Genomic DNA, 16,929 nt, shown 5'->3' with positions numbered 1-16,929 from the left:
ATCATATGTAAATAACTTGTTTGTGATTCTAAGTAATAGACCTACAAAATATTGTCTGAGAGAACGTTATCGGTGTATTTAGAAGCTTTGGTTTCAAGTATCTATTTAGGAAAATCGCATGAACTTTTCATTTCTGTAACTTTGTGTCATGTACAATGTCCAGTGGATTTAAGAATTGCATTATAATTTCACGTGATCTTTCTGCGGGAAAAACAAAAATAAATAAATCACCTTCATTGAAGCAAATGGTCATTTAGAACGAGTCGACTCGTTCAAGAAATGTTGAAGTCTCAAGGACGATTTTTGAAATAGCCGGGCTTAACTGGAAGGAGAATTATCAAAACCATTTCCTGGACATATATATTCAGTTTGCTCTTAACGTTGCTCTGAATAGATATATAGAATACACAGAATGCAAATAGGTTACATAAAATGTATGTTGTAATGTCACTTTTAAAATACCTAATCAAAGTTGTTTAAATATTTCAGAAATAAAAACATACAATGTCAGTTGATCCTTAAACATTATAATACAGGTAAAATATTATGTGTTAGGCTATATTGCTATTTAAAACAAACAAACAAACAAAAAAAACAACAACAAATATTTAGACATTATTTAACAGGAAATGTTGGCTTCCACAAATTGTCCTGTAACAAGTGCATGGGTATCTAAATAAATCTAACCTCCTATGTCTGGTTTCTATGCTGCTATTGTGTTTGTGCAGTGAACTTTACATCATGCTATTCAGAGCCAACAAACATACTCCAGCAAGATTAATTTAACCATTGTACAGCAGTTATAATACATATCCAAATGCTTGAGGTAAACTGTGCAGTTAAAAATGAAACTCGGGTGCATGACAAAAGGAGGCAGAAATTATATTAAACAGTTTTCTTGATTCAGTCTAACAGCTATGAGCTCAATTACCCTAAATGTAAACGTTTTCATTCATTGCAATAACTCACTGTTCTGGTCACTACTTTCAAAATACATTGGCCTACTTTATTATGATATGCTGGCCTCGGTAGCATGAAATGGCAGGGCTGGGGAAATCAGAAAGATCTATCTAGGCCCTTGGGCTGTAATTATTAGAAATTAATTGGGTTCAAGACCCAGTCTAGTATAGCTAAATTAACAGCCTTCGTACAGTTCACATTTCAACCCTGTCCAAAAAGAACATATGAAATTTGGACTCGATAATTTAATTTGAGTCCAATAACGTTTATTTTTATAATGCAGCAAATGATGTTGGAGATAAAATAAGGTGTTTTTTTGTTTTTTGTTTTTGTTTTTTTGGTGACAGCTAAGCTGAGTTACGTGATTTCTGTTATTTTGCGGTTATTTAGGGGTTAAAATAAAACACACATCTTGTATACTTGGAGCTGTCGTTCCTCTGTAGTAAAAGTGAAAAGGGAGCCTTCGGCGAAAGGAAATTACCGCAAGCCCGCGTGACCTTTGAGAGAGGTAATCAATCAAATGATCAACAGGGATATTTATCAATGCTCTATAAGGCTACTTTACAACGTACACAAAAAGAAAAGAAAATGCGGACGAGCCAGAGAGAAATAAGATTGCCTCAAAAGCCACAACCCTTTATTTTGAATAATCATAATAATAATAAAAAAAAAAAAAAAAACAGAAACATTATAGATCGATCGTTTTTAAATCTTTTTTATTGCTATTTTAAGCTCATATTAATGTTTGTTTGTATTATTCTTTTAACTACGCGACAGCCTTCAATAAAATCAGGTGTTCTTGGGCTATTTCATTTAATATAGCCTATTGCACTTTATTTAACGCGAAAGTCATGTTTTGGTCCAGAAAAAGCAGATATACAAAAATAGAAAGCAGCCATGTATTCAAATTCTTACCAGAACATTTAAATACTGACTGATTTATTCCTAAATGTAAAATAAATCATGGTGTAATGATATGCTTTAAGAGGCTATAACCACTGCCTTCTCAAGTCTTTGTGTGATCTTTATTTTATTATACACACTGTTGACCGGTTCCAATCTGTCAGCTGATTGGCTTAAAAGAACATTAATTTTACAACTTTTTTGCAAATATATATTATCTGTTTCGCCATAACACACTGCAGAATGTGTAACAGTGTTTGCACTGTTGTAGAAGTTAAACAGAATGTAACGCTATGTGAAGGAAAAACACAGATGGCTTTTGTTCCTTTTGTTATGGGTAGCGAGCGGCCTCCGGTGGAAAATATTTGCAATTGATATTACTGTGGGGCATTCTATTATTATTTTGACTTCAGTTGTTTCTGCAGTGTAAATTATGAAGTATTTAATAGTATTACTATAATAGTTATTTTCCTGAAAGTCCATATAAAATGTATTTTTTTTTCTTCAAATTATTGCTTTCATTTAGACCAATACAAAATATATTCTATCACAGGAATTGTAAAAACTAATGTTTCATACTCGATCTGTTTTTTTTTTTTTTTTTTTTTTTTTTTTTGTTCTTTTTCCTGAAAACCAATACATTCAATCCAGCTCCCCTTATTTTGTCGTACAGATCAAGACATGGGCGGGAATTGTTCACGCAAGACCATGGTCAACGTAGGATAGGTGGCAAATAAATATTATATTTTTTAAAAAATCGTTTTTGCCTATTCCTTTTTAATCTTTGCCAATGTGTGAATAATTAACATTGGAATGCAACAGGGTGGGCTTCTAAATTAACATTCAACATTTAAACAAAATCAGGCACTGAATTTCCTGGTTGGGTTTTGGAAGCATGCACATATAAGGCTCACTCGTAGACTCCATATAAAAGCCTCAGAAACCATATGACTTGAAATAAGGGTTATGTATTACTGTTATGTTTTCAAATTGTATTTTGTCCATTTGTGTTCTTTAACTGACATTTATCACAGTAAATGGAAATGATCATAAATCATTCTAACATAACTTTATAACAAACCTCTATACCCACATATTGATATGCAACTTTATAACAAATGTAATAAGTGGAGCGTCGTTGTAAAAGTATACGCTTCGAGCTGTGTTTATATTGAACGGGATAAAGCGCTGGACAGACACAATATAAATCAGCTCCCAAAGTCTTAGCAACAGACTAATGCATTATTAAATACCCTTAATCTGTAACTATAGATGTCAAACATAAGACTATCTTATGTGGAGTTATTTGTGTTATTAAAATAAGAGTACATTGTACAAGCCAGTTTCACACTACACTGTGAGATACACGCTACTTACTACCCGTTTTACAAAACACTGTTTCACGGCAGAATAGAATAGTTTTGCAGATATCTGCTCAAAGACTAATAAGTTAAAGATACACGTTTTGTCTTCTTTCAATTTAACTTCTTCTGTAGACTTAGACAATATTTAGCTGACTGACACCTATGGAAGGAAAAACAATGCCCATTGTGATTTCATACTATTGCTTATAAAAAGACGACCTCACAGTGGCCAGATCACAACAGTCAAATATTCCAAAACTTTCCTGAACATTCTCTTACTCCCGAGGTAGTTCAGGTTCAGCAACGTGGTTAGCTTGGGCAAAACTTGGTACATTTGGACTTTCAAAGAAATGTTTAATCCATGGCTGTTGGACAGCAAACTAACCATCTTTACCCACTGACAATTGTTACCTCACAAGACATTTGTTCCTCTGTTTGGAACTTCAAATTTATTTCGGGATCATTTTTACACATGCAGTGTTCATTGACTAGATTGTTAAGACTCCAGTGAATATTAACATAATGGCAGCTATGGTGTAAGCACTTGATAATGTCACAGAGAATGAGCAACCATCCTTGGCCCTCTATCAACATCTGTCAGATCTGTTGTCTTGCTCAGGTCTGTTGTGTTGACTTGTAATAAGGAGATGTAGCTGTTATGATTGCAAAATACAAAACAGACATCCAATTGCATAGCGCACAAACTGGTCATGTGTGGGATGGATACATTCACGCAACTTGGTGTATTTCAACTGCAGGTGTTTCATCTTTATTCTCTAACCCCTGTATAAAATATTGTATCTTGAAGATGAATTCCACCTGTAGCTAAATATTCTACTAATAGGGATGTTATTGATATAGAATTTATCAGTACATGGTTCCAGAAAACAAAAAGTGCCTGAGTTGACATTCAAATAGTGAACATCTCATTTTAGCAGATGAAGAATGTATATGATATGTATATTTTATAAAATAAACAAAAACGTTTCCCACCCAATGTCTACAGTGTGTGCAGAGGGGGATGTGACCAGTGCTGCTATTATAGTTTCACAGCTGAATCACATGTGCTCACCCATAACAGCAACCTGGAATCACTGTGATTTGAAAATCAGGCATAATCATATCCATTTAATGGGCCAACATGAAATTAAAGTTGCTGATGTTTTGGTAGGAACAATGAACTTCAAGTGCTCCCAGTAAATTGCAGAGCATACATTAAAAGCAAAGTAACATTCACAGTGGGTTTGTGTGTTAAATACACTTGAATGAATGTATGGCCATGTGGGTTGTTCCAGTATTTTAAGATACATACAGGACACATATTTCTCCTTTATGTTCGTCACCAAAGAGCAAAATCTGCAAACATACTAATTTATTCACTGCCAAGTATCTGCAACTTTTCCAAAAAAAAAAAAAAAAAAAAAAAAAAACTTTTGCCAATAGATTATTTAACTATCAAAAAGTAACAGGCTATTGTTTCGATAACACCTGGAAATCAAATGCAGCATTACAATAAGCAGTACTATCATTTTAAGAACGCATCCTTGTGACCCACTGTGTTTGAACTGCTTATAGAGGGACAGGTGGCTCAGAGTCAAGATGAATGTGACATTTTGAGATAAATCTGTCCATATGAATTTGATTACATAACCCTTTTGTGAAATCAGATATGAAATCATAAACATGTTTGGACTGTATGGATGATTAATTGGGCATTCAGAATTACTACACAGTCCAATGGAAAGAGTAGCACCCTAGCACTGCTCATTAAATATTAGTGACTTGAAAATATACAACAAGCTATCAAACAAACTCCATGGGGTTACATTGAGATAACTCAAAACCTGCCATGCTTTAGTGCTTAATTAACATAAGGGGTATCTCCATGTGCATGAAAATGATCTCCAGTCACATGCTGCAATATTCCAGCCCTGTTACATTTGTCATACATGTGTTTTCCATCACTTATTCACATGAGATACTTACTGAATGTGTAGCATGTCGTTTTCAATTCCTCCATGTCTGGCAGTGTTCATCAATTGCAAACTTTCAAGAAAATAACTCTGTATGGTTGTATGGATAGGCACTGTAAAAACCACCTCTGATCCCCAGTGCCAAAAATGAGTGAGCGAACAACACTAACCACGTGGGAATTATTTTACTCTTTGACAGGGATTTCACTACCTGGATCCAAACTCAAATGTTCAGTACTGGTGCAGGATGTATACTTTTATAATACACAATCGAGACATATGTGACAAAAAGTAGTGCAAGTAAACAATGGCATTTAGTCTCCACCTAGTGGTGGAGTGGAAAAAATATTTCACAATTAAAAATATTTGTCTACAGTGTCCACAAAGTCCTGTTACCCCCCATTTTTTTTTTTTTTTTTTTTTTCTATAGTGTGCTGACCAACAACTGTGGAAGAATTATGATAATTGTATTTAGACATACTTAACTGTATTCAGTTCAAATATTTTATTTTTATTTATTTGTTTCTGGTGGTTAGCGCTGCTGCCTCAGTACAAGTATTTAACGAGCATGGAGCTGGAATCCAGCCGGATCCCTAGGAATACCGTCATTTGCGCCAGCTGCAGGAAGCTTTTTTTCCAGGTTGTGAGCCACAGCCCGGTAAGATGCTCCGTCACTAGAGCCATGTGAGACACTGCTTGCTCCCGCAACTGGCCAAAGATGAGACAGTCGTCCAAGTAATTAAGGACACTGACCTCCTGCAGCCGCATGGGGTGCCAGAACTGCATCCATGCACTTGGAGAAAGTCCTGGATGCAAGAGACAGACCGAATGGCAGAACACAGAACTCATACACGCTGCCCCAAAACGCTAAGCAGAGGTATTTTCTATGGCCAGGACATGTCCCGGAGGTCCACGGTCACAAACTAGTCGCCCGGCCCGACAGACTGGAGAATGTGACGGATAGTTAGCATCTCGAATTTCCTCTCCTTCAGGAATAAGTTCAGGCCTCGGAGATCCAAAATGGAACGGAGCCTGCCGTACCGCTTTGGTAGCAGAAAACACCTTGAGTAAAAACCCTCCTGTTGACATGGGGGTTCTACAAGGTGAATTGCACACTTTGTGAGTAAAGTGTTCAATTCTTGTGTGAGGACAGAAGCTTGTGCGGGGTCGGACTCCAAAGTTTTCATGAGCCCCTGGAAGGGAGGAGGTCCAGCTCGAAACTGGAGTGAGTAGCCGGAGTGGACAGTTGCAAGCACCCACGCGTCGGTGGTGCATTGCCACCATGCCAGAAGGTGGTGCTGGCTGAACGGGTGCAGGGCCTGAGGCCGGAGCCCATCAGGGTTGCTGCTGCTTCTGCTGAGCATGCTGGACTGTGTTCGGCTGGTGCTGCCTCTGTTGAGGGCACTGCTGGGGTCTCTGCATGGCAATGTCTGCTGCTGCCGAGGGTCAGTTGCGGGGGTACTGCCTGCTTGGCCCAGGTGGAGCAGCCAACAGGACAGTGCGCACAATTGTCTGTGGAGCAGCAGCTCTGGGTCTCCACCACTGTTTTCTCTGGTGCTGGGTATGAGTGGGTCACAGAAGCAGCTCTAAGAGCTGGTTTGACGACTCCCTTGCACTGTTAGACCGCTGCAGCTTCTCTTCCACAGCTGGCCCGAAGGTGTAGACAGGGGAGATGGGTGGCGTCGCTCAACCACAAGGCTCCCAGGTTTCGTCTGATATCTTAGCCACTGTGTCGAGCTATGCAGAGCAGCTGGTTGTTCACCAGCTTCAGCTCATTAATAGTATGAGGAGAAGGCTGGGCAGACAGGTCCTGCAGCAGCTGTGATTGGTACACAGTTAGCAGACCAACGGTGTTTGCTAGTCTTGCTGCCCCCCTTTTTAAGTGCGTCTCCATGACCCTACACTGTTTATTTGGGCAGGAGAAGTCTCAGGACAGCGTTGAAATAGTTGATGTCTGCACTAAGACAACCACCACGGAATCAATGGACAGGAAATGCTGGAGCTCCAGCTTCTCCATGCCCTGGAGGGCATACAATGTTTCCACCCATCTGGAGCAAGTGGGCGCTGATGCTGGGCTGCCCCATGAAGACTGCAACTCCTCCACAAAATCTGGGAGGACCGGGAGGGGCTTACAGCGCTGTGTAGTTGACACCAAGGTTTCAAAAACCGATTGGCTGACCTGGGATCCTCAGCTCTGCTCACAAGGGCTGCTAGCTCGTCCACCAGCCGACAGGGTAAGCACATTGCAAGCCTGCCTGTCTCTTTTCCATCTCAAACAGTCAGTGCAGTTGGTGCTGTGCCAATGGTTGCTAGGTCTGCTGGCCTCTGTCCTCCATCTCGGTCTCCTCCATACATACCCCTTGCAGGCATGGCTCAATGCCCAAGTAGTTCACCCAGCTTGAGACAGACACCACCGGCTGACGGTGTCTCTGTCATGATAGCATGCCCTGAGCTGGTGGAAGAATTCTTGCCACCTCAGCTATGGAGTAACTATGGATCTAACATACCGAAGAGAGATGCTGACCATGGGCACCTCCAACCTCGGCTGGGGGGCGCTTTGGAATGGCAAGGGGAACCGTGGGGTCTGGACTGGCAGATGGAACTCCGCCAACACCAATGCTCTGCAACTGAGGGCAGTGCACCTAGCCCTGCTCCATTTTAAATCACTGCTGCAGGGCAGGCATGTACTAGTGCACAAGGACAATACCACTCTCATGGCATATGTCAATCGCCGGGGGGGCTACGGTCCCTGGCACTTTATCTCGATAAAAATAGCAGCAAAAACCCATGTAAACCGGAGCAGGAAGCGTGCTTGTGGCTCACGAGATTTCAGCAGTAAAGATTCAGTTCTTCAGATTTAATCTTCATCAGAAAGGCCATACAAAACACACAATCACACACCCAACACAGACACACACAATGTACATTTATCGACTACTTCAACACTAGAACCGCATGGTTATACTCATACCTACAACCGCTGATGGTAGTCATTATAACAGTACATTTTAAACAGCATCAATATTAAAATGAAGGACAAACTATCGGACACAACTCACAAGTTTTATTCAGGCACATCATATCAAACATCAGCACAGCCGAAACTTCGTATTTAAATGAACAATTAAATAGAAAAGCAGTTATTTTCTAACACATATGAAGCACTACAAAAAAAAAAAACTATAATAAAATAAACATTTCAAAAGAAACTAGTGTGTAAACAGGTTTACGTACATATAAAACTGTAAAAACAAAAGTAGTTTTTAATCTAAAACAGTAACATGATTTCTCTTGTGTGTGTCTCACTCGAGGCACAGAATCCAAGTTGAGCTGTTGCTGCCTGTAGCTTCTGATCAAAATATTTCTGCTAAAGCGCTTCAAGATGAAATCTCTCCTACTGAAATTTTCCCTGGTGCATTCCTTGCACAAAACAAATGGAATTGATTGCTGCCAGTAGGGACACTTATTGAAAATTAATCACAAATCTGCTATATAAATCTATAAATGATTTGGATAAATAGCAAAATAAACTGATGGTAGTGTGTTTTTTCTCAAAGAAATACTAAATGCCGTTACTTTGCATGTTACATTTTTTGGTAACAGGGTTTAAAGTGGCATTGCACATGTTAAAACAGTATGGATATAATGCCCCTTTGAGAACAGTATTACCAAATTGTTATTCTGTCTACCAACAAAATGATAAATTTCTTACTGTCCTCTAGTGGTACCGTGGAGATACTACCAACTAGAGCAGAATGATAGTGCTCATTATAGTATTTAATGTACGTGTGTACAGTGAAGAACATAAAAAAAATAAATGCAGATAATTCAATTTGCAACATCAAAACTGTACATTTTCCATTTTGGTAAAAACCTGTTTGAAACGAGATGTAAAAATAATAATCAAATTCTTTATGGATTTTTATAGATTTTTTTTTTTTATATTACACAATGCATAGTCCAAGTGAAAAGGGAAAATACAAAATCTAAATCTGAATACATACACATGGTTTCAAATTGTAATATCTGTACACACAAAGCAATATCATATTGTTAAACAATCAATGTAATTGTAATACTTTTCTACTTTTTTACCTTCTGGCATTGCCTGCATTATTATCTTGTATCTGCAAATAATAATAATGATAATATGTGTGTTTTAATAATATTGTTCTGCAACCACAGGTGTCTAGTAATGTATCTAACTATACCTATCTATATGACTGTACATCTATCTTTACATTGTTTTTGAAAAACACATTATACAAAAAACAAGTATATAGGACTGGAATGCAGAGATAAAACTATCTGAAGAACTCTCTGAAAACAACCTTTAAAACCATAATTGATTTAGTTTTACGGGGAAAAATTACACCCATACCTTACTATCTTGTTTCTCGTGTTGTCAATATTGTATAAAGTTATGCATTTGCCAGAAATGAAAGACAGCCATTATGTGTCCACACATAACGCTTTTATTTACATTATTTTAGATTTTTAGAAGCACTTTCTGTGCACAATGTTAGCCCCGACTTCTTTAAACTCAGCAGGGGTGATCCACATCTGACCGAAGGAGGAGAGCGAAGACAGAATCGAGCCTCCCATCCAAACGGATATTTTCCTTTCAGGTGGGGCAAACACCTTGACTGGAGTCCCAGCGGGGACCATTAAGGTCATCTCTTTGGCTATCCGAGCTTCCATGCCTTCGAAGAGACTGGATCCACCTGATAGAATAACATTGCTGTAGAGAGTGACTCTTAGATCGATGTCACATTTCATGATCGTGTTGAATAAGAGTTTGTCGATCCCTGGCGCTTCCATGCCGATATTAGATGGCTGGAAGAGAGTTTCTGGGGTCCTGAACATCTGGTTGTGCACCTTAATCACCTTCCCATCTGGAAGTTTGTAATCTTTTGCACAGTCTTCTTTTGATTTGGCCATCTCGGCCGCTATGTCCACCGCAACATAACAAATCTTCTCCTTGATCTCTCTCACGATTTCCTTTTCAGCAGTGCTCACAAACGTGACCCCGCTTTCTGTCAGAATCCTCATAAGATAATCCGTCAGATCCCTGCCGGCCAAATCTAACCTCAATACTGCGTGGGGGAGGCAGTAACCTTCGTAGACAGGTACAGTGTGTGTAACACCATCTCCAGAGTCCATTACGCACCCAGAGGTGCGTCCAGACGCATAAAGGGCAAGCACGGCTTGGATTGCCACATAAAATGCTGGTACCTGGAAGTTTTCAAAGAGAACAGAACACATCTTTTCCCTGTTAGTCAAAGGGTTAAGTGGGGCTTCTGTCAAAATAGCAGGTCTTTCAGTAGATTTAATCTTCAGGTCATTGTCGTAGACATTTTTCCAGATCTTCTCCATGTCATCCCAAGATAAGACAACACCGTGCTCCACTGGGTACTTTATTGATAGAATACCCCTCTTCTGCTGTGCCTCTTCTCCAACGTAATAGTCCTTCTGTCCCGCACCAATCATTATAGATTTGGCTTTAGCCCTACCTATCACATTGGTGTATATAAATCTAGGTTCTTTATCGCCTGCAAGTCCAATTTTGATCAGACCCGATCCGTTGTCGATTACCACTGCTGGCTGCAAGTCTCCCATTTTCGAAGTGTTTTGTAAATCTTAAATTTTAAAAAAAGGTAGCTTTAGTTAGCTGCACATCTCAGCACCGACATAATTTAAGCTTCAGTTTTTCAACAAATGTTTGCATCTTGATATTACATTTACGCGTTAGCACTGCTGATATAATTAGTTTGTGAGACAACAATCAACAACATGCAACATCCTTACGTCACCACACTGATTTCACAAGATATGACCACAAACATAGGTTACATATTTATTTATTTATGTATTTATTTATATTAAATGGAGGTGTTCTGATTGATTGAGGAACTGAACCACATTATTACTTTGTTAACAATATAATGCGCAACACTTTAGAACTGTCTATTCGAAGTTTCAGGTTGCCATTTATAAATATATTATGAAATAAAAACATAATTTGATTAAATAAAATGTACATTATTATGATAACATAACATTTTATTCAGATTTTTCAAATACCTGTTACTTTTCTGCTGTGATCAGGCCTGCCTTAAACAAAGTCCGGGGTTAACTACCAAATAGAAATTCAAACCATTTTTATTTATTTATTTGCAATACTGTTGTTATATTTGTATATAAGGGCTTAGGAAAGTTAATTTTAACGGTACTGTATATGTTTATTATTGATATACATTTAATATAGTTTTTGTTAATAATATTTTATTGTTTTCAATTTGAATACAAAATAGAACTGTGTATTTGCGTCTATTTATGGCAGAGTTTTTGTTGCAAAAGATTATCGGTTAAAAACTAACCTGTTAGCACTGGTTATTCGAACAAATAAATTCGTTTAATATGTTTTAAAAATATATATATTTTCTTTGTCTCGCAAGTGTCAAGCCAGCGGTTGCTTCATTAATTAATGTAAAAGGGACATTTCTTGTAGGTCATTTGACATTACTTTTTCAGTGCTTCTTTCCTAGGTGGGTCACACATTTAATTGCCGTCGGTATCCAGTAGGTGGAGCTGTTCGCCATATTAAAATAAATAAGTCAAGAATATAACATATTTTAAATAAATCAACCAATACACTAAAACATTAATAATAATAATAATAATAATAATAATAATAATAATAATAATAATAATAATAATAATAATAAAAGAAGACAAAAAATACGCTAAATAGTAAATGACATTAGCAGTTTAATTAATAGTGATTACCAAGTTGTGTAAATTCTTTACTAGGGATCAATCTGGTTTACAAATGGCATCTTAAATAGATTTACTTTGAACTTTTTCTGTGACATATTACATGCATTGTCAATTAGCTATGAAACACGCACAAATAATTGTAGCAGGAGGCATTGAGTTTGAATATAATGTGTGATGTAAGCTATTGAGGGAAATTGAATATTCCAAATATGCCCCAACATGAAACTGTAGTCTTCTGGGATCCCTGTAACCAGGTTCACCAACAGAGTGTATTGTGCAAAAATCAGGCAATCATCCTGTGTGTTTCAAAGACACAGAGTTACAAATACCATGACCATTTTATGATGCTCTGATTTCTTTTGCTGTAGTAAGTTAGGAAAATTATAATCATAATGGCTGTATAACCATCTTATCACTGATGAACATACAGGTATGTATTTCTGCTTTTTCTACATCAGCCATTATAATCCTGCCATCTTGACTGATCTCAGCCTAGTTGAGGCCCTATAGGATCATAATAGTCATCTCTAGGGATCCCTGGTGACTCTTAAAGTACTGCAAAATCCAAGGTACGATGAACAATTCATAGTAGACGCCCTCCAACACCTTTTAGCCTCCAAGCCCAACTTAAAAAGTGATGACTGCAGGTTTTATCTATAGCTTCATTTAGCAGAGTCGCTTGGCAGTTATTTTACACTTAACTGAATGTTAGGTCCTGCATGCAATCTACATTGCTGTTCAAATTTTACATTGAAAAGTGCTGCTAAACTTATGCTCTTCCATTGCACTTTATGTAATAAAAAACAACTGAACCTCAGCAATGAGAAGCATACAGTATATTAAACATAGGTATTTTTCCTCCTTTACATTTAATAGTTGAAAACTATGTATACAGTAAAGGGATTGTATTATGTCTTTGAATCTGATAAGAGACCATGGGAACATCTGATGAAAATCTGAACGCTTTGCATATGAAGTAAAAGAACTATGCTATGGATTTTCAGAACACCCAGGAAGCACTGATTTAAAGAACTCTGCACATTTGTATTGCTATTTTTAGCAGAAATATCCCTCTCACTAGAGATGGGGATTATTAGGAAGTCACATTGCTCCAGGGCAGTACAGGGAAGAGAAAAAAGAAAAGATTAATGAGATGGCTGGTTAAACATGAGTGCCCACTCCCTCTTATATTTAAACATGTCTATAGAGTAATGAAGGACATATTTTGTCTTGTTCAAATTTATTTATTTTTTGTTCAAAGCTGCAATCTAAGTTATAAACTGCAGATGGAAATATTTCTGTAGAAAAGTATTACATTACTTGGGATTGTCAAGAAAAATTGGGGATGCTTGACTGCAAAATAAACACAATCTTATTTCTTATTATTCTTTATTAAATACGGTATGTAAATGTTCAGTAATGTGGGTTACTTATACTAAAACCAACCCTTATTAACTCTTTAAGATAAATAGTACTTTAGTTGAGAATCTAAAGATTTGCTAAGAATCAACATTCTGCCTTTTCTGCTTCTTTGGTCTTTTTTCAGTTGAACAACGTGTAAACATATTGTAAATGTATATTCCCATCTTAAATTCATCCAAAATCAAAATCAAATATTCATTAGAGGTGAGATTAGGGCTGCTGCCTTTTATTGCCACCCCATTTTCTGAATGTGTGATTAAGGATCTCACTACAAATTGTGAATCACTGTTAATTGACTTAGTTCTGGGATTGATGCAATTGGCTTCTCCCAAAGAATAAACAGGTGGGTTCATGTTTAACAGAAAGGGTTGTTGGGTGCATCTGCAGCTGGCCAAATCTTTTTAACAGCCAACTTTAAAATTATATTTGGAAAACACAGCAAAGAAATACACACACTTACTACCTTTAGATATATGTTTGCTTTTTAGGTACATTGGTATACACAGACAAACAAACGGCATGTGGAGTTGTAATACTCCACAGACCTTTGCCAGCAGAACCTAATTTCTAAAAAAAAAAAAGAGTCACCACAGGCCTGCTCCCAGCTATTGCTTATCAATGCCTTCTTCTGTGTCAGTGGTTTACAATGCCAGGGGAGTTCTGAGCTGGCTCCAGCTGTCTTTTACCCTCCAACAGACAGCTTGTCCCACTAACAGAATGAGATGAGATACTCACTACATCTCTGGGCCTATTTCAGAACATGAGAATATGATTTCAGGGACTGGGATTTGAACATACATGGAGGCATGTGCATGGAAAGCCCATGGTAACGTCAGCACTGTTAGCAGCTAGTCTAATAAACTGTCCTGGGGAATCTGTGTCCTTCAAGCTCCAGTTGGGTGACATGATGCAAGACCAGTGTTAAATTTCAGGTGTCAGTCTCCCACTGTATTATTATTATTATTATTATTATTATTTATTATTATTATTATTATTATTATTATTATTATGCTGTTGGGAAAAAAAGTTACATTTAAACAATTCTGTGCTTTACCCTCTGGTGTTTTCTCCAGGAAGGGTACTACACGGATTTGAACTAATTTACACCATGTTATTCCATGGTTCAACCAGTCACTGTTATACCATGGTTGCTAATGAAACAATCATGGTCAGCGATGATACCACATTTAAACAAATGCCTGTGTGTAAAGTCAGCTTTCTAGCTCTTACACGCTCAAACTCACACCCCTTTTCAAATTTCCCTGCATTGGACCATTTCAATTTGAATGAAGACATATCTGGGTGGCTGTAGGTTAGCTTGAGGGAAGCTGTGCTCTAATCTGCAAAGCTAGCTTGTTTCTTGCAACCAGATTTGTGGCCAGATGGCAGTACTAGCCTACAAATCCAGGGACGGAATAATGACCAAGAAAAGACATAAATAGCATTTGTGTCACAACAGGGTGAAGGGAGACAGGACGACGCTGATTTGTCAATCCTACAAGAGGTTTAAATTGTTTTGGAGGAATATGTGACAATATTAGTTTACCCAAGACAGTACTTTCAATTTTGCACAAAGAGAAGAACAAGAGAGCATACATGGAAGCTGAGTAAAATTACATTTAGAACAGAAAGTAGAGAGTTCTAAATGCATTGAATACCAGGTGAAGTAGTAGAATCTAAAACACTGGAAACATAAAAAAGACTAGATTATGTGCCTTTAAAGTAGTTATTCCCCAATAGCGGGGAATGTTGTGCTAAGAAGGGATGAGCCTAATGGGCTGAATGGCCTTTTCTTGTGCCCAGACTTTTCGTATGTTCTGAACAATTACCACCACTAATTCATTTATGGAAGTGGATTGTGTAAATAGTCAGAATGGCACATACAGTACTGTAGAGTCATTGAGTCATTACTTCTGAGACTGATCCTCCTGAAACACCATGAGTTTGTGCAGTCCTTTTTTGCCGATCCTGACTGAAAGTAACTTGCAATAGGAAGATTAATCTTTTGTATATTAATAGATGTCAGGGATTATATTTGCATAACTGATTCAGTAAAAAGTGAAGGATAACACATTTACTCAAAAAGTATCTGCTAGATATTGTAGGTGTTTACAGCTTTGTTTCCCATCCCCAGTATGATAACAAAACATTAAGCACACTAAAAGCAAAATAGTTGCCAAGTGAAGTGTAATTTATAAAATGTGTTTGCTATGAATATGTCTTATTTATTTTAATATCTGTAATTGCTCACACGCAAATGAATGTAATCCTTGACTTACTTACAGATGCACAGATTACTAGATGCAACATGTCTTTGTCAGATGCTGTTTCAGCAAAGTATCTGCATTAACAAAGTTCAAGAACCTTGCTTAAAACATTGAATATCTGTGTCCTGTTTGGTATACAGCAGTGTCTGATAAACCCAGAACCATATTCCTCAGGGCTTGGATCTAAATGTACTTTTTCACAACTCATAATACTCAGCTAATAGAGTCTGGCAGTTCAAACTGTAAATCACACAAATTGAACTTGACATAATACCTGTTAGACATATTGAACAACGATATACAGTTTTTAAACAAACTTACAGCAGCAGAAGTCCATCATTTAGCTGGTTTAGACTTTTAATGTTCTTCAGAAAGGAAATAGTTTTTTTTCTCATTTGTTTAATGGTTTTGCCTCAGAATTTAGGATTTGAAGTTATGGATGATATAAATATAATAAGCTTAATCTCTTGAAAATTCTTCTCATCCAGATGCATGTTGCAGCATCCCTGTTTATTTAAAGAGAAGCTTGAAGAGGAGTTTCAGTGTAACACATTGTTAACAGCAGCCACAAATGCATGTTCAATGTGATTAGAATATATTCATCAATGAACACCGCTAGGTAAAAATCATTTCAGTTTAGCAAATATACTATACACTGCTGCATTATGACACAAAGCAAGATGACATTACATGCTTCCCATCAATAGAATAACACAAGTAAAGAATGTGCATTTGTGTCATACTACATACTCCAATCACATGGCATCCAGCACATTACAGCCCAGTGGATTTTTGCCTCTGAGTCACTGACCTTCAGTTAAGCTTGTTTTGTTGCATAAGTAATATAGGGTGGCACATGCCTGAATATAAATTGTTCAGTGTAGATTTCTGTTTCCCTAACTGCAGTACACTAGAACAAAACAGCTATTGGTAAATACTTAATGCACATATCTTAACTACCATATATAACCAAGCATACATATTCTGCAATCAGGCAGGAACACAGACAAAGGCAAAATGTATTATTGCTGGTTGGATATAGAATTAAATATTGACATTATTTAGATCCACCATTGGTTATAGCATTAAAACAGAACCACTATATTTACCTTGTCTTTTACAGCAGAACATATTTCAATATATTACTAGGTTCATTGGTAAGATTGATACTTGGTTTGTTCAATAGTTGTTTCCCCAGTATGTGATGCAGATATTGCAGGTTCTTCAATATTGGCTTTAGCTGATCCTGTAAAAGATATC

At 37.3% G+C, this 16,929-nt stretch overlaps 1 protein-coding gene across 1 annotated transcript; it reads right to left on the bottom strand.

The window, feature by feature from the left end:
- Positions 1 to 9,697: 9,697 nt before the first annotated feature.
- LOC121323624 (actin-85C-like) lies at positions 9,698 to 10,819 on the bottom strand. Its single transcript, XM_041264778.1, has one exon. The coding sequence runs from the start codon at positions 10,817 to 10,819 to the stop codon at positions 9,698 to 9,700; it is 1,122 nt and encodes a 373-aa protein (XP_041120712.1).
- Positions 10,820 to 16,929: the final 6,110 nt, after the last annotated feature.

The sequence above is a fragment of the Polyodon spathula genome, chromosome 11 (genome assembly GCF_017654505.1).
Source record: "Polyodon spathula isolate WHYD16114869_AA chromosome 11, ASM1765450v1, whole genome shotgun sequence".
NCBI lineage: Eukaryota > Metazoa > Chordata > Actinopteri > Acipenseriformes > Polyodontidae > Polyodon > Polyodon spathula.
The sequence above is the reverse complement of the archived record's forward strand: the minus strand, read 5'-3'. Positions and strand labels throughout refer to the sequence as shown.